Source organism: Rhinatrema bivittatum, chromosome 11, assembly GCF_901001135.1.
Source record: "Rhinatrema bivittatum chromosome 11, aRhiBiv1.1, whole genome shotgun sequence".
In the NCBI taxonomy this organism is placed as follows: domain Eukaryota; kingdom Metazoa; phylum Chordata; class Amphibia; order Gymnophiona; family Rhinatrematidae; genus Rhinatrema; species Rhinatrema bivittatum.
In genome coordinates, this window is record NC_042625.1 from 52,380,899 (window position 1) to 52,405,755 (window position 24,857).

The window sequence follows — 24,857 nt, forward strand, 5'->3', positions numbered from 1 at the left end:
ACTCCTCCATTCATTCCACCTTCTTCTTCCTTAAGTTAGTCAACCTAATCTCCCCCACACCTCTAAGCTTATCTTTACTTTCCTCCTCCGTGTTCTGTTAGATTACTCATTTTGCACTATTCTACTAATGATAAATTAGTTAGATGGGTGGGCAGACAAGATAGGTTATATGGTCTTTTTTTGCCATCACGTTTCTCTGTTTCTAACATAAGAAATGCCGTAAATGTCAGACCAATGGTGCATGGAGCCCAGCATCCTGTCCATAAGAACATAAGAAGTGCCATGCTGGGTCAGACCAATGGTGCATGGAGCCCAGCATCCTGTCCATAAGAACATAAGAAGTGCTCCGCTGGGTCAGACCAATGGTGCATGGAGCCCAGCATCCTGTCCATAAGAACATAAGAAGTGCCGTGCTGGGTCAGACCAATGGTCCATCAAGCCCAGCATCCTGTACATAAGAACATAAGAAGTGCCGTGCTGGGTCAGACCAATGGTCCATCAAGCCCAGCATTCTGTCTCTGACAGTGTCCAGTGCAAGGCAAATACCCAGGAAATCCCCAATAGTTGATCCTTTCCCTTGTGTCATACTCCCAACAGCTGGCTAATAACTTGTTATGGACTTTTCCTTCAGGAACTTGTCCAAGCCTTTTATTTATCTGTTTATATTCCGCAGCTTTCGAACACATTCAACACAGATTACAAAGGAACATATACAATGCATATAAAATTATGACATTAAAACAAGACAGATATGACTAATATAAACATCTTAAAATGAAATTATACAAACTGTACCATTTAAATTAAACACCTCTGTAAAATATAGAAACCTTAACTGCTTTCTGAAAACTTTAATATCTATTTCGAACGTAGTTCAGCTAGCAATTTGTTCCAAAGTTTTTGGTGCTAAGAAAGAAAACACCCTATCCTATGTAGCTTGCAACCTACAACTCTTTACAGCAAGAACAACTAATAGATTAGAACTGATGGATCTCAACATGCGTCCTCTATATCAGTTGCGCTGACCATGTCTTCTGGCAACAGATTCCAAAGCTCAGGAGTGGGTAATTCATGGGCCGCAAACTAGTGTGGTTTCAAGATATCCCTAATGAATATGGATGAAATAGATTTGCTTACATGGAGAAATTACTACTTAACCTGAATTTCCTTTCTTCTAAGGAGGGCAGGCCAATCCACACCAGTGGGTTATGCACCTCTACCAGCAGATAGAGACAGAGTAAAAGCTGACGTCACAGATGTATAGCTCTGCCCCATCAGCCCGCCAGTATTCTCTGGAAAAGCCAAACTGTGGACAAACTGATTATACCGAAATGATTATTAACAATCAATCATTCATGCTTCCAACCCACAGAGAAGAGTGTGCAGATCAAAGAATTAATATTCACTAAACTGAGGGTAAAACACTTACCAGTCCTCCAATGAATAGCAGGACCACTACCCTGAATTGCCCGCACCTAAAGAGTGAACCAAGGCACAAAACTGGCAACTGAGGGCGGGTCAGGGATTGGACTGCCATTCTTAGAAGAAAGGAAATTATCAGGTAAGCAGTAATTTCTCCTTCCTCTGTATTCAAACAGGCCAATCTCCACAAGTGGGATGTACCAAAGCTACTCCCGAACAGGGCAGGAGGCTGCCCATGGTCCAGTTAAAACTGCACGTGCGAAAGCTGCGCCCTGCATAGCCCAAATGGCCAAGCAGAAGACTTGGGAGGGTATGCAAGAAAAACCACATCACTGCCTGGAAAAACTCGACTGGAGACGATAATCAAAGCTCTGCCCACAAAAGTGCCTGAGCCCTAGCGGAATGCGCTCTAAGTCATTTAGAGAAAATGTCAGCAACCACACAAGCAGCTGTGATGACATCCTTTTTCCAATGGACTAAAGTTGCCTGCACATCATTTCCCCTTGTTTACCTCCACCATGAAGCAGAAACAATCGAACAGAGTTCCTGACGTATTTAGAAACCTCCAAACCTTCTCAGATGCTGCATGTCAGCCAAGGTACGTAAGAAACAATCACTCCTTTCTATTCCTGCCTAACACGGGCAGAAGAAATAGAACAATTCAAATGAAACTTCAAAACCATTTTCAGCAACAGAAGGTACAATCTGGAACTGCATCGCCCCTGGAGTCACACATAGAAAAAACTGTCCTTAAGGAAAGTAGCTACAAGAAAAGGTTACATAGTGGACAAAAGGTAGGAGCCACCAAGGATCTAGAACCAGATTTAGGTCCAACAAGGACACAGTAGCCAACAGGGAGGACAAAAATACTTAACTCCCTTCAAGAACCGAGGCACATCCTGAGGGGAAGACCAAGGCCCTCCATCAACTTTCCCCCATAGAAGAGGCTACAGCTGCCATGTGAAACTTCCAAAAATTAATCAAATTTCCACTTTGAGAGGCTGAGAACCTCACACTTCACACCAGGCCTCCAAACGTTAACATAAGCCAGAGACCTAGACATAAATCCTGTCCCATGAGTACTACCCCAGCCCGGTCCCCCCTCTCATACACCCCCATTCCCCCCTCCTCCCTTTACAGAACAAAGATCCAATGATCCAATGGATCGAGAGGCATGACAGACACACCACCCCATGTCCCCTCAGCCTCATCCCTGCAGTCAACCTGCTCGCTCCCCATGTCTCCAAGCTCAAGTCAAGCAAACTGGGGGAACGTTATCCGCAAGCTACCTCCCACCATACAAACTGGCAAACAGTGGCTAAATAACCCAAACCAAAACTGGATCCCAACAGCTGTTGCAAAACAGGTTCAATCCAAGTCACCCTGCGTTCCCGGTACAGAGTGTGCCCCCATCAGGTTGAAATATGATGAGAACCATCAGAGACGGAAAAGAAGGGGGTCCTTCCCCAAAGAACTGGTGTGGACAACAAGCAGAGTGCTGACCAGCAGATGAGAGAGTTCAACTCGGGGTCCGATTTCCACGCTCAAGCTCCAAACATTCCACCAGCGCAAAGGCTTCTTTCGCCGAATAAATCCATTTGACGCCATCAGGAAGACTAACACGAAGCTTTGTAGAGTACAGCAGAGCAAAGCGGAGGCCTAGCTTATGAAGCCTCGTGCAAGCCGGGGAGAATTCTTTCCTCTGCAGTGACAACTTTGCGGAATAATCCTGGAAAACCAAGATGTCAGCTTTTTACCCTCTCTGAGAGCTCTGAAAAAGGCCAGCTTGCGCGCAAAGTCCAAGACACGGGCAATGGTCACCCTGGGCTTAGGGCTGTTCTCCTTCCATGGGCCTACACGATGCGCTCGTTCTATGCAGAGCGGGCCTCTCTCCTGATCAAGCTCCAGCTCTCTAACCAACCAGGACTCCAGAAAGCTAGACATGGTGGCATCTGGGAGGGTTTCAGGTAGACCCACGAACCAGAGATTATTTCTCCTTGAGCAGTTTTCCAATTCCTCTAACTGATCCTCCTGCCGCTTTAAAGAGGATTTAAGGTCATCCACCTCCATTTCTACTACCAAAGAGTCCTGGTTCGCGGAGACACGTGTCTCTATCTCCGACAAAAGGACCTCCTGTTGCGCCATGTGAGTTGTGACAGCCTCCAACTTGTCACAGATTCGGCGAAACTCAGGTTGCAAGGCTGCCACGACCGCCGACTTTAATTCGTCCACCATTGGGAGAGCTGAGCTAGAAACGGACGCCCCGACCGTCATTTTGACTGGGCTTAGGCTGATCTTTCTCCCGGTCTTTGCGCGTCAGCCAGGTCGACATACTGCTTAGAAATGCCTAGGGGTTGTAGCCGATGAAGCAAGCAAAATGATAAATTAAAAAAATTAAAAAAAAAAAAAAAAAAGGTGGAAGCAAGATAATTGAGGGATGAGGCTGAGGGACCCACAGAGCCAAGCCAGACACGTCTCACTCGGTGCACGGCATCACGTGACCCCCCCCCCCCCAGCCAGAGACCTAGAAAAAACGTCCCAGCCCAGGACAAGGTGGAATCACTACAGCAGAACATCCATGCTTCAATAACCAAAGGATGTAGAATGGGTCCTTGTGCAATATATCTAGCCAGGGCGGCCACTTGAGAGGACTGCCAACCAGTAGCCTCCACAGATCTGCCTATCATATCCTCCAGGCCAAGCCAGAGCCATCAGAAAACCTGAGTTTAGGTCTGACTTGCAATCTTTTGCATGACCCTGCCTAATGGTGGCCATAGTGGGAAGGTATATAGCTCCATGTCCCGCAGCCACTCTGGAATGAGAGCATCAATGTGTACAGCTTTGGATCGCACCTGCAACAAAAGGGCCTTAGGAGCTCACGTTGGCTGAAGGGTGAGCCCAGTGCCACAAGAGCAGAAAGCCCTTGGCCGACAGTGCCCATATGATAAGTGCATCCATTTGCTCTGACACCTGAGGGCTCTCCCTCCCAGCTTGAGGAAAGAAGTATACCACCATGGGCGCATTGCCCAACATTATCCCGACCATCTGAGCCTTTAGAAGCTTGACAAAAAACACAAGCACACCAGATGAGCTGCACTTGTTTCAAATCGATTAAAGCTCCTTAGTGCCCCAGCAATCCACACTACCATTCTGGCATCTCCAAGGAAACTCCCTTCCTGAGAAGATGCACTGGCAACCACTACTGAAAGTGGACGCTCGCCTCCAAGAGAAGCCTCACCATGTAGTCCTGAGACCACGGACCCCACCGGGAAGTTGCGCTGAAGAGGCCTCATATATGTGCCTTCTCCCAAGGGAAACCCACCAACATGGCTGCTATCGACATTAAGACCTACAGTTAAATTCACACTGTCAGGCGAATAGACCTTCCCAGGGTCTAAACTGGAGGAATCAACTTCTTAAAGTAATTACCAGGCCAAAAACACTCAGCCCTGCTAGGAAATGACACAGACACCAAAATACTCCAGCGTCTGAGGTGGCCATAAGGACCTACTGCCTAACTCTTGCCCTGCGAGAAGCCAGGTGACTCTCTTGCAATGCAAGTACGGGGAACCAAGATGCCACCCCTGCAGAAGAAAGCTGCTATCACCACTATGACCTTAAAGAAGGTCCTGGGTGTAATGGCCAGCCTGAAGGGCAAGGCCTGAACCTGATGAGGATTTCCCAGAACCACATATCGCAGGAACCACTGATGTTCGTGACGACTGGAAAAGTGTAGAAAGCCTTCGTCAGATCTAGGGACGGGAGAATTCGATTACGGTCATTCTTATGGCAGGTAGTTTCCACATGAATCTGAATCACCCACAAATATCACTTATGGAACAGCGTCCTGTATTTTCTTGTGATCCGAGAACAGGAATTACGACTTTCAAGTCCAACAGTCTCCATGTGCCTCCCTCTTCGGTAGGGAGCTGCAAGGCAAGACCACAAAAAGCATCTGCAAGGAAGCAAATAGAACTCCAGAGCGTAGCCTTCTCTTAACACTTCCAGGACCCATTGGACCGTCATGATTCGGACCCAGCTCTGATAACAGTAAGACAGACGAGGTGCTCCACTCCAGGAGCCTGCCTTCTTCTGAGGCTTTCTGGATGAGGATGAGAACTCGAGTAGTTGCTCCCATAAAGGGCTGACAATGGCTGCAGCCTCTTGCCCCAAAAGGACATGATACAGACTTCCTATCCCATGGCAAATGAGGGATCTGTTCTCCAACTTGTTTCCAAATAAAAAAGCCCTTAAAGCGTAACCTCATGAGACTGGACTTAGAAATTGTTACCGCCAATGGATTTCACAAACACCGCTGACATCTAGCAGCTCTCAAGTCACAGCCTGCATAAATTAAGAAAGAGTCACCTGATACAATACTTCGCTGTTCAACCCCATACACTCAGGTTCCTGAGAGAGGCACAGGCTCACTCAAACCATCAGGGAGCAGCAAGAGGCAATTTGCAAATTCATTGCCATGGTCTCAAGGCCTGCTTAAGGATAGCTTCAATTCTGAGCATCTTTTTAGAGCTGCCCCTCCTAAAAGATCTTTTAGAGCTATTGGGGTTTTCTTGTGTCTGCTTAGACACAAGAACACCCCAGCATTTCCACTTTCGGAAAATATAACTGCTCCAGGGGGTACCATCCAGAAAAGCATGTCCCCCTTTAAAGTTTGCTTTTGGAGTATCCCATACAAGGCCATCCAGGAGGGGAATTGAACAAGATGCTTGCAAAGGGAGACCAAAAAGGGATCAGTCTTTTGCGCATCCATAGAGTCCCAGTGGCTTCAGAGTCAGATAGCAAACTTGATAACAACAGCATAACGGAAACAGAGCAGAGGTCTATGTGGTTCCAAATCCAGAGGGATATCCCCTTCAGCCAGAGGGGAGAACTCCCCCCATCTTCACCAGAAACATCTGTATCCACATCTTCCTGCAAATCATTAGGGACTCCTGTACCGTAGCGCTTGCACATGGTAACAGCCACTGGGTGCATAATCTCTGGAAAATCCCATTCTGGAAAGGATGGTGGCTTATACCAGGCCCTATAGGTCTCAATCTAACACCCTCTGATCAAACATTTCCTGAAGGTTTCCCATCCTAGGGTCACCTGAAGAAGGGGACACCCACAATGAGTTGATTTCAGCTCCAGGGCCCCCTGACCGAAGGGATGGCCAGCAGCCAGGCAACGCTGGCATAAACTCGCAGAAATCCTTAGCTGTATTGTCTTTATATGGCAAGCAGCGCAGATCGCTAGGTGCTTAGACTCATTTGTCACTGGCACCCTATCGCCTCTCTTTACTTGTACGCCCAAATAAAAAATGCATTCAAGCACAGTCACAGCACGATCTCACTGACGTAAGCGCCCAGAATGCACACAAGAAGGTACTCAGCATGATCTCAATGCAGCATTCACAGGTAGGCACTCAGTTTTCGCAAAAGCCTTCACCGCCAAGACTCCCTGGTTCAACAACCATTTTGCTTTTAGAGATGGAGAATACTGGCGAGCCGATGCCAGGGCAGAGGTACACATCCGTGATTTCAGCTTTTACTCCATCTGTTGGTAGAGGTGCATAACCCACTTATAGAGATTGGCTTGACCGAGTGCACAGGAAATGAAGCAGAATGCATGCAAATTTCTCATATGCATATTCATTAGGGATATTCTGAAAACTTGACTGGTGTGCAGCACTCAAGACCCGGAATTATCCACCTTTGCCATAGCTTATTTGTGTGCTGAGTGATAAAAATACTGCCTATGTTTTGTTTTAAATTTGCCAGTTGCTAGTTTCATGGAGCACCCCCTGATCCTAGTGTCCTTTGAAAGAGTGAATAACCATTCGTCACCTTTCTCTGTACCTTTTCCATGTTTGCTGTATCTTTTTTTAGTTGGGGTGACCAGAGCTGCACACAATACTCAAGATGCAGTCGCAGTATGGCTCTATACAAGGGCATTATGATATTCTCAGTTTTGTTCTCTGTTCCTTTCCAAATGATTCCTAACATTCTATTTGCTTTTTTGACCACTGCTGTACACTGAGGTGAAAATTTCAAAGTATTATCCACAAGGATACTGAAGTCTTTTTCCTAGGTGGTGATTCCTACTACAAAACCCAGCATCATGCATTTGTAATTGGTAATAATTTTGCCTACGTGCATTACTTTGCACTTCTCCACATTAAATGGCATCTGCCATTTAGAAGCCCAGTCTCTCAAGCTCCTTCCACAGTTCCTTAAAATCCACTACCATTTTAATGACTCAAAACAATTTTGTGTCATCTATAAATATGGTCATCCCACTTATTCCCTTAATCCAGATCATTTATGAATATGCTAAATAGCACAGGTCCTAATACAGATCCCTGGGGACTCCACAAATAACCTTTCTCCTTTTGGAAAACTGACCATCTAGTCCTACCCTCTGTTTCCTGTCTTTTATCCAGTTACCAATCCACAATAGGATACTACCTCTGATCCTAAGACCTCCTAAATTTCCTGAGTCATTTATCATGAGGGACTTTATCAAATGCTTTCTGGAAATCCAAATATATCAACTGGCTTAGCATTATCCGCACGTTTATTTATACCTTCAAAAAATATCTAGTAAATTGGTAAGGCAAGACTAACTTTAAATTTGATTGTAATCTGCTTAGAGGCTAATTTGGAAAATGTGGAATATCAAATGTCTATAAATAAAAAAAAATCAATCACTAGGGCCTAGCGCTCACCATCAAAAATATGACCTTCCAGGTCAGGTACTTCAGCTCGCAAAAGTCCAGTGGCTATGAAAGAGCTTGGAACAACTGGATGAGAACCACGCTGAGGTCCCATGACACAGCAGGAGGCTTCAACTAAAGCAAACCCCACAAAGACAGACAACTAAAGGCTTTACAAAGATAGATTTACCTTCTACATGGTTGTGCACTGGGATGGACTTTAACTGAGCTGTACATATCCAGATCAATCCAGACAAGTGGGTTTTGCATCCCTACCAGCAGATGGAAGCAGAGAAATACTAAAGCAAAACCCACTTGTCTAGACTGATCTGTGGTATTACAGGAATGAAAATTAGCAGGTAAGAACCAATTTTCCTATATTCAAGCAATTTGTGTGTGAAACAGGAGAAAAGATCTAGGGCCTTTTCCTATACCACACAGAAGTCCTCCTCTCCAAACCACAGTATTTTTTTGTTTAAGAAATCTTGGCAGCCAGAAGAATAACAGACACATTGCTGGACAGATTCAGAGATTGCAGGACTACCTTTTCAATGTTCAAGCTGCGACAGCTAGATGCCCATAGCAGCCCCTGATCCTGAAAGATCACTACTGGGAGAATTCCCCAACCCGAATGGATCCCTGATGGACATCTCCCACGGGAGCAGGAGCAAAACCTGTCTCAGCCAATAAGAGAGCTATAAGGATCACAGTTCCTCTGTCTCTTATGAATTTCCATAAGGTCTTGTGACCAGAGGAATTAGAGAATACATTTACAGAATACCCTGACTCCAAACCACAGTGTAGGTATTCACATGCCTCTCTCTTGTAATAGAAGTTTGAGGACCTGTTTGGAGAAGATACAAACAGAGCTATCACAGGTGTGTTCCTCATGTGGAACATCAGGTTTGTTATACCTTTACCTGAGGATCATTTGAGGGTTCCAGGACCAGACTCAGATTCAGTCTGTCCACAAGGATTGTCACCTCATCCACCATATACATGGCACTGTGGAACATTCTGTGAGAGAACGACCACTCACCTGGACAGTTTCCTACCACAGGCGAAGTGATCCTATTCCTCCCTGTTTGTCGACATAAAACATAGCTACCTGAATGTCTTTCAGGACAAGGACAAATTAGTTACCAATCAAAACCTGAAAGCCTTCAGGGCATACCTTACTGCCCTTATCTCATGGAATTCCTCCCAGAATGAATCAGCCACCAGAACAGTCTCTCTCTCAAAGGCTGGGTGATGCAGATGCTGTCCTGGAGATGCTGGCTGGCTGGAATTCACCAAGACCTTAGGATCCATTGGACTCAGACTATGAAAAAGCATCATTGGAGAAATGTGTACTGTCAAAGCCATAAATACCAACAACCTTGAGATGTTCCAAGCCAATGTTTGCTGACTCGTTCTTATTCTCGCCACAGCAGATATCAACATGTTAATCCTCTCTTGCGGAAGAAGGGCTTTTGCTCAGGATGCATCTAGCAGAGTTCTTATAAATCCAATTGAGGCAACAGATTCAGGTAGGATTTGGGGTAATTGATAAACTAGCAATTCCAACTTTTGGATGGTTTTGCTTATTCTGTAGCATCCTGACTAATCTCCTACGTAGGGAAAACTTGCAACCCCAACTTGCATAGGTGCAGAGGCATTACTGCAAGGCATTTCATAAACATGCGAGGGGCTGATATGAAGTTGAAAGGCAGCATGGGATATTGGAGGTGGTGCTTCCCTACTGTGACTCGAGATACATCCTGAGAGCAGGAAAGATCTCTTTGTGGGTTTAAGCAACGTTTACGTCTATGGAGCACTGACAGCCCCCTTTTCCTAGAAAAGGAATCAGAATGCAGAGGGAAACTGAGCTATCCCTCACCAAAAGTACTTGTTTAACGTCCTTCGGTCTAGGATGAGACAGAGTCCTCCTACACATTTGGGGATCAGGAATCCTGTCCATTTACTGCTGGTAAAGAGTGGAAAGAGAGAGGAAATCTCCTCAAACAGAGGTATCTGATGTTGAGAGGCTGCACAAGTGATTCTCAGCTTATTCGATACTTCTCTAAATCATCCACTAACTCTCCTCTTCTGATTATACTGAAAACTTGAATATCTGAGGATACTCTGGATCAACAGTTTAATTAAAATTGTACCCCTCATCTCTGGCTTCCCATTCACTATTACATCTAGTGCAAAGTTCTTCTCCCATCTATCTTGTCCTCCTACAATGCAGTCATACTCTTTACTGTGTCTAGTTCTGGCACAGCTGTCTTCCTGTTCAACCCTATTTTGTGTTGTTCAAGCCCACATCAGTTCTAATATGATGGAACAAAAGTTCCCCAATAGGCAGCATCTTTTCCAACTTCTCATTATTCAAAAATAAGATGTAAATCTTCTTCCCTCGGCCTGCTATTTCCTCATTATCCATCCTCTTCCTTGTTCCTCCCTGGATACTACCCCTGTCCCCATGCTTAAGACACACTGGATTAGTGTTCCAAATGCTGCAGTAGTAGGAATGCAGATCTGTGGCGTGTGGGTGTACCAGCACCACAAAAAGGCCTTGAATTCTGTTTCCTGAAAAATAATGTACTGTATTCAGGAAAGATTTTCCTCACTAGTCTGTGTCAGAATGCAGAAAATGCATTCAATGTTAACAGTTACATTATTTAGATCACTTCTAACTTCCTCTGCAATACAACTGTGAAAGTTTCAGCAAAAGCCATTTCCATTACATAAAGCTGTGTTGCTTAGGTGTAACCAGCTGTAAGCCAGGAGATAGTAGTTGTGTCACTGTAAGGGTGTGTGTAGGGCTCCAAGGCCAAATAGATACGAACTCCTCACAAACGACTCTTGCTCCAAAGAGTACCTGATAGGGAAATAGTGTTTCAAGATTTCCATTGTCTGAGCAAATTCATAATGTAGGCATGCATTGTGCAAGCATTTATATGAAATCAGTCCCACTCCCAGCTGCCAGCATCAAGTACCAGACCATTCTACATTTAGCAGTTCCTAGCAATTAAACTCAGGCAAAATTACACCAAAACACTGTAGCATCTCAGACTGCTGGATCCATGAAATTGATATCATATGGCTGTATCCAGTCACTTACTCTCCAAGTCAGAGATGATGAGGTTATCGTGAAGTTTGACAGCTCGGTGTTGCTCCACCTCATCTTCCAGTTCAAAGATGGTCTCCTTCATGTCACTGCGCTCTGTCTCCTTCTCCTCCAGCTCTGTACGCGTCTTCTCCAGTTCCAGGGTCAGTTCTTCAACCTGTTTCTTGGCTTCTTCTCGGAATGCTCGATACTCTTCCTCTACCTATAATACAATAATGAGCTGAGATGAACATCTAAACATCCATATGGACAACATTTTTGTGCTTAAAACAGTGTCACCAGGGGACCAAAACTCTGAAGCCACAACTAGAGAGACCTGCCATGACTGGAACAGCAGTTTTTCATCTTTTGCAAATCCTTTCAATACTGAGACATTCACCCATTACAGGATGACTTTGGTTGCAACAGTCAATAGTAAGCCAAGAACATCAGAAGGCCTCTCAAATTCTGTTGAGATTTAGTCTGACTAAAACTTACTTAATAACAAAAGTTGATGATATGAGTATTGTGCACATAAAATGCAAACAGTGCTCACAAAATGAATTTTATGTACAATATTCTTACCTTAACAATGGTATCTTGCATCCTGTTGGCATCGTTACGGAGGTGTGCCAACTCTTCCTGAAGCCTACCAGCTAACGTTTCAGCCTTTTCTTTATCTAGGCGGACACTTTCAAGAAGATCTTTGATATCAGATTTATCTCCAGAGTTGTGTATAGAATAGAGCTCAGCCACCTTTTGCTTCTCATTCTCCAGCTGAGACTTCACTCTGTTCATCTCTATCTGATCACTGGCCAGTGTGGCTTTGTAGTCCTCCAGAGTGGCTGCAAGCGCAGACTTGTTGATCTGCTCTGTTTCCATAATGCGTTCCATGTGATGGTTGCGTTCCTTCAACGCCCCAATCACTTCCTGCGCTTCCTTATTGTCCTGCTCCGCCATCTTCAAGGTGTTGCTCAGGTGCTGTTGGACCCCAAGCAGCTGTTCCCGCTCAAAGCGGGCATTCTCCACAAGATCCATATACCGCTGTTCTAATTCCATGTAGCGCCCGCTCTTCATATCTTCATCAATAACGTAGGCGATGTGGTGCTCATCTAGTAGAGAGCGCAAGTACTCGATCTGGCGACTAAAGTGCTCCAGCTTGTCGCTTTGCTGGCACAGGGAGTCCATGAGAATGACCTTCTCTTCTCCAAGTCTTTCATTCTCGCTGTTCAGCTCTTGCGTTATTTGTTGTAAGTCTGCCAGCTCCTGCAGAGTTGCCTGTAGCTCCTCTGCTGTGCTATGCTGATTCTCCTCCATCTGGTGAATTCGTTCTGTTAGACAAGCAACGGATACTTCGCTGGCATTGCCACTGCTGCCTTTCCGGGATCGCTCTATACTTGGCAAACCTTCTGACTCAGAAGAAGATGAGGGGGCATCTAAAGCATCATCGCTGGACGTAAGTGGCTGATATACTTCACTGCACTCACTGTCTAGGTTATCTAGGGAGTTACTATGTTTGTTATCCATCAAGGTGTTCTCATCTTGATTCAGGAGATCCTCCATTGAACCTGGAGCTGAACCTTCAATTGAAGATGCAAGCGTGCCCCCACCATCGCTTTGACTGCCAGCAGCAATTTCTGGACTCAGAGACTGGTAGCCAAAGAGTTTTTCTGTGCTGTCCAACCTTTGCTCAAGAGAGAAGCCCAGAGCATTTAACCTGTCCTTCAACATGCGGTTCTCATTCTTTAACTGATTCAGCTCCTGTCGGATGGCAGTATTTTGCTCCTTCAACTGTAATAAGGTGGCTTCCACATCCGTTGCTTGATGCACTGTAACAGTCTCTTTCTCTTCACCCTCTGACTGGTCATCATTTAGACCCAGCTGAGCTTTCATGTCTCGCAGCTCATTTCTCAGATGCAAGATCTCCACATCCTTCGTCTTTGCCAAAGTCAGAAGGTCTTTCACTTTGGCTTCTAGCGCAGCTTTGTCGTTGATCTGGTTGTCAGATTTGGACTTGCTCATGCGGACATCAAACTCTGTCCGGCTGCGTGGGCGTTTTACCATAGCTGGGTCATTACCCACCAGCCCGCTAGAGGACAGTTTTTTGTTTGGATTCAGCCGGGATCGATCACGGACTCTTTCCCTAGAGAAACCAGATTCTTTAGTCCCAGAAGAAGTGCTACGCTTGACCGTGGAATTTGTTCCTGGACACAAAAATAAGGTTAACAAGCCATATCATTGAGAGAAAAATTTCACATGCGCTCAACGTAAAAAATTAATATTGTGCCATAAGAGGCAGAATTTCAAACTTTAGGATTGAAAATTAATTGCACAAAACTCCTCCTATAGAATGCATTTGCATTAACAGGAACAAGGTGGCAAACAGACCCCTACTGCCACATCGTCATCAGAATCATTGCTTTGTGCAGTCTTTTTCTATCGCTGGGCTCCTCCCTTTAGTTATATTTTCTCATTCAGATGTGCTAAATGAATGAATTCTCTAAAATAAAGTGAGGTATTTTATGTGACCCCCCACCTAGCAGGGTACAGGCAGACAATGCTGTGCCTTCAACCCACAGCAGCTTTAGAAAAGGAGACCAAAGCGCTACATGCTCCATAATCAACCATTACATTTGATTGCTGTCTAATGGAAACACACACACAGGAACATAGTAATGACGGCAGAAAAGGACCAGGCAGTCTGCCCAGCAAGCTTATGGGAGTATCTGCCACTCTGTGCAGTTACCCCCATGTTCCTCTCAAGGGTAGTACTGCCGCTCCATGCAATTACCCCCAAGTTTTATGATAAGGGCACTGTTCTCTCTAAGCCGCACGCAACTTTTCTCACGGCCGCGCACAGTTTCATGTCCCTGCGCAGGAAGACTGGCAGGACCGTGGTGGAGCCCATCCCATCACAGCCCCAAAAAAAAGAAGAGGACCCCCCAAAACTCTGGGTGCTCCTTTTTCCTGCCCATGCAGCCCCAGAAGAAAAAAGTTGCCGGAGCCACACGGGCATGAAGGAGGAGCAGTGTCGGCCCACGTGCACACAAGGAGCAGTGTTTGTGGCAGGGCTGCCGTGGACCCCATCTCCCTCAGATTTACCAGATATTCTTACGTGTTCCTCTTTTAGAATCCTTTATACTTCCTGAATGCTGTTCTTTTTGCCTTTGTCAGCCATCTCCTTTGAGAACCAGATTGGTTTCTTATTCCTCATACTTTTTTTTTTTTTTTTTTTAATTTACACTTTATTTGAAAGTTCAATTTCCACATGAATTTTACAGAAAAGCATATGAAGAAATAAAAAGATACTACATAGGTACAAACTTAGATTGTAAGCCCTCTGGGGATAGGGAAATACCTGCAGTACCTGAAAGTAATCCACTTTGAAGTGCTGAAAAAAATGCGAAAAGCGGAATATAAATCTAAATAAAATAGAAAAATAAATAATAAACCTCAAATTACTTATGCAATAGCCCACATCTTGGGAAAACCTTGGTTAAAGAACAAATTTTTAGTTCCCGGTACCTCCCATATCCTTATTTCCGCTGGGGACTTATCAAAAATAAATCTCTCAAGATCATTTGGATCCAGAAATATAAACTTATTTCCTTGATAAGAAATTATACATTTGCATGGAAATTTTAAATAAAATAATGCACCTAAATCAACAACTCTGGTTTTTCAATATAAGAAACTGCTTTCTTCTTACCTGTGTTTCCTTAGAAACATCGGGGAAGATCTGAATTCTTTGACCACAAAACAAGGTATCTTTAAACTTAAAATATTGCCGAAAGAATACATCTTTATCTGAATCCAACACAAAGGAAACAACTAGGCTGGCTCTGGTACATATCCCATCCGAATCCAATAATGAAGAAAAATTTGGACTCTTAATTGGAGTTAGTTTGTCAAAAGATCCATTCACTTGGGCTTCTCTCCCCTCTTTTTTACAGGAAGGTAAAAAGTATTTGATAACAAAAATATCTTATCCTCAGAAAATTGAAGATTTTCTTTAGCATATTTTTTAAAAAGCTCAACTCCTGATAGCAAACGAGATACTGGAAAATTTAACAAACGTAGATTTTTAGAGCATAATCGGTTCTCAAGTATTTCACACTTTTGATGTATCATCAAATTATCCTTTATATTTGATATAGAAGTAGCTCATAATTTAGACATAATCCCTGAATGTATTCCTAACTCTGTTTCTAATTTAATCGATCTTTTATCAAGATCCATAAATTTCAGGGAAGCTTTATCTGTATATGATATTAATTGACTAACTGAATTAGTCAGCTTATCATCTATCCTTAAGATAGCTTTCCATATATCTTTTAAGGATACATCATCCGGTTCTTCAATAACAGAACCCTTAGGTTCCTCTCCCAATGAGCTTAAAGGAATTGGTGCGGGTATTAATACTCTATTACTTACTTCAAGAGTCTCAATATTACCCCCAATTTGATCATTATTATTATCTATACCAGGAGAAGCTCTGGTTTGGTCTAATAAACTTATACCAGCTAATAACAAACTTTCATTTAATTTATTTTTTATTAATTTATACAATATCATGACATATACTGTCACTAACAATTCGGATATCTACTGTCGTATACATAACAATTATTATTCAATCTCTATCTTTACACATATTTAAATTTACAACCCTAGGTATCCTAGTTACCAAGAAATCTAACAGATATCCAACCAAACTAAAACATGAGCAATCTAAAGAAAATTCTTCAAATATAACTGAAGGTATTGCTTCCCTACTTTTCTAAATCAATAACTGAAACTCTCTACTTATTGCCCAACATCCTTTTTGCATCCCAAAAAGCTCTCAAATCTTCTGGTTCAAAATATACATAAGTATTATTTTCATAACGAATTAAACACTTACATGGATATCTAATCAACATTTGGACACCCAATTGATCAGCCTGAGCTTTCATTTCAAGGAACTGCTTCCGTCTTACTTGAGTTACCCTAGTAACATCCGGGAAGATCCAAATTTGATATTCAAGAATTTTTTTCATTCTATTCCTGCGAAACAATCTCAAGACTGTATCCCTGTCTGAGGGGAAAACAAATTTGACGAGAACAGTTCCTTTTTTTTCTATTACTTCATCACTTGAAGACTAATACATGAGATACATCTAGCAGAGATGTTTGTCCCTCCAATAAATTAGTTGACTTTGTAAAATAAATTTTTGAAATAGGGGGAGAGGCCTCTCTAGGTATGTTTAAAATATCAATCATGTATTTTCTAAACTGATCATGGAGCGAGGTAAATCTATTCAAGGGAAAATTAATAACCCTTAAATTTAAATACCTCGCCTCATTCTCTAGTTTTTCTAAATTTCTATTTTGTACCTTGTCCCCCTGAATCAAATTTGTTTGAATTTTTTGTGTCTCAGTTACTTTTTGTTCCAACTCTACCAGTTTCTCATCATGCTTCTTTACTATATCCTCATTGACTACTATTCGATTATTCATCTGCAAAGTGATGTTTGTCAATTTTGAAATAGCACTTTCAAGAGTCACGATTGCCGTCCAAACTGAATCCAAAGTTATAACAGAAGGTTTCTCTATCTTCTTTATAGGGAATAATGTAGTAGAGTCTTTCAACCCAGCTTCCAATACACCCAAGTGTATACTGGGTTGTCCATTCAAACCACCCTGCATAGGTAGGACTTCTCTTACCACTTGGGATACATTGGAAGATCCTTCCATAGTCCCAGATTGAGTACAAGTCGCTTGCTGTAGTTCCTGGCAGGGGGGAGATGGAGTTATCGGGGCTCCCAGGCTTAAGGATATTGGTGAAGCAGGCATGTCATTCCCAGGCTCCTCTGGTTGACTTGCAGCGCTTCCCTCGGGAGTTACTCCAGGAGCAATTCTGAAAAAGCTCTCAATTTTCCCTTGAGTTGGGGATATCAAGGGGGTTGGTGCCACCATCTCCCTCAATCTTCCTTTCCTCTTGGTATGAGGCATTAATTACAATCAAATAATAACATAAGTTGAGAGACCCTTCAACTCCTTCTAAATTCCCAGTTGGATACTGTTTCCAGATGAAGGAGAAGGAGAGCTTAAAATAATACTAAGATAAATATAAGCTGAGTGATTAAAAAAAAAAACAAAAAAAACCCAACTTATTTTACTTACATAAAAGTTCCAACTTCCAGCTTTCTGAAGCAAAGCCACGCGCCCCTTAGGCACGCGCGGCTTGGACAACGCGCGCCACGTCGACTGCACGCCGTGGGTGGGGCGATCTTATAGTCCCCCGCTGATGACGTCAGGCAAAGAGAATTACAATTCGGTAGGGCTCCGAAATCTCTTATCTCTGCTTTCGGTGAGGGTGTTTCCAAATATTTTCAGGTAACGCTGGCATCTCTCAAATCCCCAAACAAGCTGTTTCACTCTCCTTCTCCTCCAAACTTTCATTTAATATACCAGGCCCAACTAAAGGATTGGGAGGAGGAGTACCTGCTTCTGGGGATAATGATATCCCAGCTAATTCATTACTCGAATCTTGCAGTGGCAAATTAACCTTTACTAAATGTTGATCCATAGGACCTCGAACTAGTACAGGAGTTGAAGCATTAGTTGAAATTTTCCCTTTTCTCTTTTTCCCCATAACTATTCAGTTTGGAGAAAAATGATAGAAAGGGCACGCCCCTTTAGTAAGCTGCGATTTCTAAGTCTTAAATGTGCTACTTGCTAACTTTATTCGAAAGTGTAAATAAGAGTCACATCTCCTCTTATCCGTCTAAATGGCTAGCCGGTAATATTTAGGCTCATAATTTGGGGGTGGGCCGGGGTGGACCAGAGTTAGCCATGTGTGTTATTTGGAGTTAGCTGCTTAACCAATGCGGCTAACTCTGGTTGGCCCATAGGGCTGTTCCAAAGTTAGCCGGTTAGACCTAATTGGTTAACTTTAAGATAGCTATGGATATTCAGCGGCGCAGCTGCGCTCCTGAATATCCCTGTTAGGTTATCTGGATAGCTATATCCAGCTAACATACAGGCCGATACAGAAAAATGTGCGGGAGAACCGGCGAGGGGATCCTCCAACGGGCCAGGTGTCCAAGTAGTGCCCTTTCAAGAAGCCTCCAAACCGGCAAGTCAGGGCAGGTGGTAAAGTTCCAAGGTTCCCCCTTATTCCTCGTACTTTTGTTTACTTTTCTAACATGTAGATTTGTTGCCTTAGCAATTTCTCCTTTTAATTTGGCCCACTGTTGTTCCATTTTCTCCCAGTCTTCCAATTCTTATTCCGGTACATCCCCATAGATTATGTCCTTTTTGAAAAGTCCGTATTTGTGAAATTAAAAAATCAGGTCTTCATGTGACTTCTCTGTATCCTGTTTGCAATATCAAACCAAACCATCTGATGATCATTGGTGCTCAGGTGGGCACCTATCCTTATTTGTAAGGACTAGGTTGCCTATCACACCCTCCCTCGTGGGCTCCACTACCATTTGTTTGAGCAGAGCCCCTTTGAAGGGCACCCACTATTGCTCTACTTCTTGTAGATTCTGCAGAAGGGATACTCCAATAAACATCCGGCAGATTAAAATCTCCAGTGAGCAACACGTCTCCCCTTCTTTCCCACTTTTTGAATGTTTTCGATCAGATCTCTGTTCAGTTCTTCTGTTTGAGTCAGAGGCCTGTAGATCACACCAGTAAAATTGGAAGGACCATCTTCTTTTTTTATGACAGTCCATAATGCTTCATCTCTATCCCACATCATTGCAATTCAGTTGCAAGGGACGTGGGGTAGAGAAGGAGCTGATTAAACTCTAGCTGTATTCCCAACCAAGACAGTGGAGAAGCGCTTCAGTTCCACAAACCTTGTTCAGTATAGATAAGCAGCGAAGAAAATCACTACAGTACAGCAAAGGACTAAGAAAAGTGAAAAGAATTTTTCTTTACATGTGTGTGCAGTTATCATATCCCCTCCTTCAGAAACAAACACGGTTGAAAACTAACACTGTAAGACTAAATCTGAAACATACTTCACTGCTTAAGTGTAGAAAAGCAATGCAAAAAGTCAGAGCTTGCTCCTCTATGAATGCCCCTGTAGGCAAGACATGAAGGCCTCCACGTACAAGACTGTGGGCACAGCCTTCAAATGGAAAAGGAAAGAGAGTATTGGAGTAGTCCCTTAAGGGAAGGATTAGTTGTGAATACCATAGAACAGACAGCCCTAGCAGCATATTATCACATCAGCAGTTCTTATAAGGAGAAGCGGCAGCACAGATGCTGCGCTACCTATGCAGTTTCACGCAATGCCAATCCCCAGAACCAAGGAGCTTTGCTAACAGAGTGAGGGCAGTCACCACCTCAGCTCCCTGCAGTCAGGTTGTGCAAATGCCAACTGCCAGCATAGCAGCAAGCTTAGCAGTGCATATCCACTTGCTATATGGTTCATATGACACATACCAAGCTGGGAAGATTTTATTATTATTATTATGCTGATGATTAGGGACTCAAGCATAGAAAATCAATAACATCCGTTGAAGGTTTAAAGCCAGTTCTAGGCTTGGGGATGCAATTTTCTTTCTGCACTCACATTAAAGTGCGACATGTAGCAAGAGGTAGACTTTTGGTGGTCCCAGGACTGTGCCTGTAATTTGGGATGGAATCCCCCAAGTTATGACTTTTGGCCTATTTATCGTTGTGCCTTTTATGGATATCACTTTACTGTTTTGTCTGAGGGGTTTCTTTTGATGGTCAGCATTTTGATGCTGTCTTGTATGGCATGCATATATGATTTGTTTCTCTTCTGTTTTGTATTCCGTGTTATTTATCAGAACCCCCACCCTGCCTGAACTTTTTCTGTTGGAGCAGGAAATCGAGCTGTAACAAAGAGAAACGTAAACGTACCTTTTCCCTCCAGGTTGCTTGTGCTCTTCTTTCCCCTTACACCAGTGGCTGCGGCAGGACCTCCGGCCATGCCAGCTGGAAGCTCATCATTGCTTTTTGTCTGAAAAGACAACATAAAAGATGGGATCCACCGGTGACACTCCACCAAAGCACACACGTTATGCAAATTTGTAACTTTGCTTCGAAAATTCTCAAATAACGCACTCAAACTCACCCACAGGAAGTTACACTACCTCTTTCCAGAGCGCCACAAACCTATGTTTAATGTGGCTACATGGCTTTGAAAATTACCCCCCCCCCCCCAAAGACCAATTCCACCACACTTTGTGAAGGAAGAGTAATTTCACCAATTCACCAGGTCTCAAACTACAGAGAATTTTTACTCAGGTGAGATTAAAACAGAGTCAAGGGGCAGGGAGTAAAGGAAGAGTTTTTAAAATTCATTCTGGATAAGAGAAACACAAAACTGGATAGCACACAATGATCCCCAGGTCCATTTTCTCTTCCTGCTGCAATAGCACAGACTTTATAGCTCTCTCTTCACGTCTCCAATAGGCTCTCCTGAAGTCCAATACTGTTTCTGCCTTCTTTCCTCCATTCGGACTTCCTGAGTCGCTGCATCATACCCTTTTTGAAGCTGCTTTTAAATCCGAAGTGCTTCTCTACAATAAATGCACTTCTCATATTTTTGCCTTGACTAGATTGTAAGCTCCATGAAGCAGGGACAGTCTCTTAGATGTCTGTAGAGTTCTGGGTATATATAGCAGCGCTTTAAAATTATAAATGTTAGCAGTAGTAGGGAAGTTTCACAGGCTCTTATGAGATGAGAGAAGAGGCATGTTAATACCCTTAGAGTGCCAAAATAGCAGTCGTGATTTTAATGACAGACTGAGAAAGATAAACAGGGTTCTCCCACTTTTCAAATGTGAGTTACCAAAAGTACAGAAGTTGCACTCAGAAGCCTCCATGATTACAATACATGAGGATAACAGCCTCCCTGGGGCAGCACAATCTTAGATCTCTCTCTGGCCTTTCCAGCAGATGCATATTACAAATAAAAAAAGTTTTCCCTCATCCTGCTGGTCTAGGAAAGAAAAATTTATGATCAATAATATAATTCGAGGAGGAACTAGAACACTGAATTCTTCATCAGCATGCATTACTTTTCTCACAGATGGAGAAGTGAAACCTGCAGGTAGTCAAGTTTGTATGACTGAGCAATGCTGGAAGAAACAATGGTCCTTATCAGCTCTCACCTATTGTGTTACTGTGACTCAGCAAACTGGAGGCCAAGTCTCTAGATTGCAGAACAGGTGCAAATGGAGTTAATTTAGTGCTTAAGGAGAAAGGGTTTTCTGGTGAAGCCTTATTTCTTTATTCCCAGCACTGCTAAACAGACCTGGAGAAGCACTTTTTCCATTAATGACAAGCAGTGGCTGAAATAGCAGTTAGACAGGGAGTCACTCCATAAGCACAAATGCACCAGATATCACTCAGTATAAATATACAACAAACCTCCAAAACACCCCTCCTGTAAATACATCTTTCTAGTATAAGTCAATTAAAAAAGAAGCAACAGAACAGTGAGTGCTGGCTGTACTACGCCCAGTGTTTAAGAGGCAGTATTAGTGGGGGCTTGCCCTGCACTTTCTGATTGAGAAAGTGGTGTTTATCATACAGTTTCTTTATCTTTGCCAGGGGAGCCTATTTGTTGAGAATTTGCATGTATGCCTTTTGAGTCAGAGGCAGCCTGAGAATATAATGAAAAAAAAAATCATTGCTAACTTCAGTGAACCTTCTCACATCTTCACAGTAATCCTGGAGGGATCCACTGGTGGATTCAGCAGTACTGCTCCTTTCTAATTCTCGCAGCTGATTTGCTTCCAATATAAGGCTTTGATTTCTGGTATGCAATCTTTATTTTTTATTGGAAATTATGCTCAGTAACACTCACCGTACCATGCAGCCCAACGTCCTGGTATTCCGATGTCCTCATCAGGCACATATCAGACAGCCCTATGCAACAATCAGAGCTGCAAGCATTGCCTAGGATGGACACCAGAGTCGCAACACCTGTCTTTTAATTCCATCTTTGCCCACGGAATGAAGATCTTCTCAGGCCACTGAGCTCCCATTACCCAGGCCCTTTCCCCTTCTCCCCTTCTAAGATCCTGCTCATTGTTACCTTGGATAAGGATGTGGATGTTGCGGGTTTCATGGGTTTTGTTGCTGCAGATACAGAGGAGCCGTTTTCAGATTTGCTTTTCTCTGTGCTTTGTGTTTTATTCCCTCCGGGTAGTCTGGGCATGGAGCCAGCACTTCTGCTTGTTTTCTTCATCCTGTGTTGCCTGGTCGTGATGCATTTACAACTAAATCTGCCAACACAAAGCCAAACACAACAACGTTATAGAGCATCCATTAAGTTAGGGCTCAGCACTACTTACTTTTAATCAATTAAACTGGGATTTACTGGATCCAGCGTTTGCCTTTTGGTTGAAGATGAAGGCTTTGTAGAAAAGGAGCCTGTGGAAAGAGGGTTTCATTTACAATGACACAACAAGAAAGCTCAGCATCATCTTGCACATTTCCCCTTGGTTGGTCCCAGTATGAAAGGGAAATACTGGACTGCAGCTCTTCAGATCCTGTCTAGGCCCTATGGATCTCATGCAGCCCTGACAATCCTTCAAAGAGAACTCTTTCAGCACAAGTTCATGCAGCGACACCTAAAATTTAAATATTCCAATAACAGCAAATCCTATTCAAGAACACAGAAAGAACGAACTCTGCCACCACAAGTGTGCAATTTATGCAAAACCTTTGCTCTCTTGGATTATTTGTTTTGTGTCTGCCTACAGTAACTCAGTAAGGTAACAAAGAAGCATGGAGCCTAGTAAAGAGGCTGATCAGTCTCCAGAAACCTGCTCTGCTCCAGCCAAGTTAGAAGCAACAAACTGACTAACCAGATTTTCCAACTAGATTTTTACACATTTGTTTAAAAAAAAAGAATAAATAATCATCTTGATTAAAATAAAAAAGCTCATCAATTAGAAAATAAAAGCTAAAGTTTGGACTATTATTCCACCCAACAGTAGAGAATGGAATTATGCACTTCTACACGCAAGCTAGAACAAATGGAGCCCTCTTTCCAGAAGGCATGCACACCTTCGTGGATCCAAAAAAAACCAAAAAACCATTTCCTATTCCTCTTGGCTCCCCTGACATTTCCAGAAAATTGGATGCAAAACCAAAAAATGATTAGCTGACATAATAGTACGTCCATGTTCATAGGATAAGAGGACTCCTCTTAGAAATACCCTTTTTCATAAACATCACAGACTGCCACCCCCCCCCATCACCACTCTGACATCGTGAAAATTTAATGCAAATTGCATGCAAAATCAAAGAAAAAGAGAGAAAAAAGTTATGAGGCATAATTACACATGTGCATTTGTAGAATACATGGAATCCCCCCAAATCCCCATCATGAACCTGTGTGTGAAAAATATGCTGTGGATCAGCTGCAGAACAAGAAGGTTAAGGGACAACTGTGTGCACCCACTTGTGAAATACTTGCCAAATACCCTAACGCTTTGGTGCAGACAGTGAAAATTTCTCCCACCCACCTGCTGAGGTGGACTCGCATTAAAAAAAATTAAAAAGACCTTGAATCCCATGCAGCAACGCTCCACACCCACACTGAAACCCTTCCCCCGAGTCCCCCATACCTTTCAAAGACATCTCTGGTAGTCTAGCGTAGTGATTCTCAACCTTTTGCTGCAGTAACCAATGCTTTGACTGTCATACAGTTATGTAAATATAATATGTAATATAGTTTCTATCTCAACAAAGTTGTTTAAGTTTTGTTTTTTTTTTGCTGTATCCTTCCTGCTATCTCACTCACTTGGTCTCAGACCGTTCCATTCTCTCTCCCCGTTCCTTATGATTCCCTGTTAATTGTAACTTTATCCTTCCTTTCTCCCTAATAGTTTTTGGCCCCCAGTTTTATGTGAACCGATGTGATATTCAATTGAATGTCGGTATATAAAAGTTATAAATAAATAAATAAATAAATAAATCGTGACACACCTGACAGACCACGTTCACATGTGCGACACACTGCTCATTACAATTTCATGGTGGAAATAAAAAATAAAAGGCCCAGTATTATTTTTACTGTTAAGAATGACACAAGGGAAAGATAAGTACCCTGTCTGAACAGAAACTGCATAAATAGTAAACATCCCATACCAAAACAATTTACAGCACTAAAACAGTAACCATCTTACCTAAGAAAAGGCAACACTGAAAATATTACACCAGGCCTTAAGATACCAGTACATCTCCTATTAGGAAAACGGACCAAGTCAGGCTGCTACAGAGCCCTACACAGAAACTACAGGCCAGCAGAAAACCTCACCTGAATCACATGTGCTGACCCTCACCTAACAAAGAATAAAGATACCAAAACACATAACTAGAAGCATGCAGACAAAAACGGAATTGGAAACTGCAACAAGCCAGAGTCTCTGTATGCAGTGTAATAAAGGAAAAAGAGAAACATTTATTTATTTTATTTATTTATAGATTCTTTTATACCGAGGTACCTTGGTTTACAGTTAAACAATAATTTAGCAACAGGCTTTACATATAACAGTTTAAACAGTAAAACATTTAACAGCAACATCACCCATTTAACAGCAACATCACCCATCTTTATAAAACACATCAAGAAATATAAAA

General features: G+C 42.9%; 1 protein-coding gene across 5 annotated transcripts in view; it reads right to left on the reverse strand.

Annotated features, from left to right (window-relative positions):
- The window catches only part of SPECC1L (sperm antigen with calponin homology and coiled-coil domains 1 like), a 94,560-nt gene that overhangs the window by 55,064 nt on the left and 14,639 nt on the right, over nt 1–24,857 (reverse strand). For all 5 annotated transcript variants that reach the window (XM_029619412.1, XM_029619408.1, XM_029619410.1 and 2 more), the window contains exons 2-5: nt 22,303–22,492; nt 20,118–20,217; nt 11,817–13,435; nt 11,247–11,454 (exon numbers count right to left, since the gene is read on the reverse strand). In XM_029619412.1, coding sequence (XP_029475272.1) covers nt 11,247–11,454; nt 11,817–13,435; nt 20,118–20,217; nt 22,303–22,455 — 2,080 coding nt within the window. In that variant the 5' untranslated portion in view covers nt 22,456–22,492. The remainder of the gene's footprint in view (nt 1–11,246; nt 11,455–11,816; nt 13,436–20,117; nt 20,218–22,302; nt 22,493–24,857) is intronic.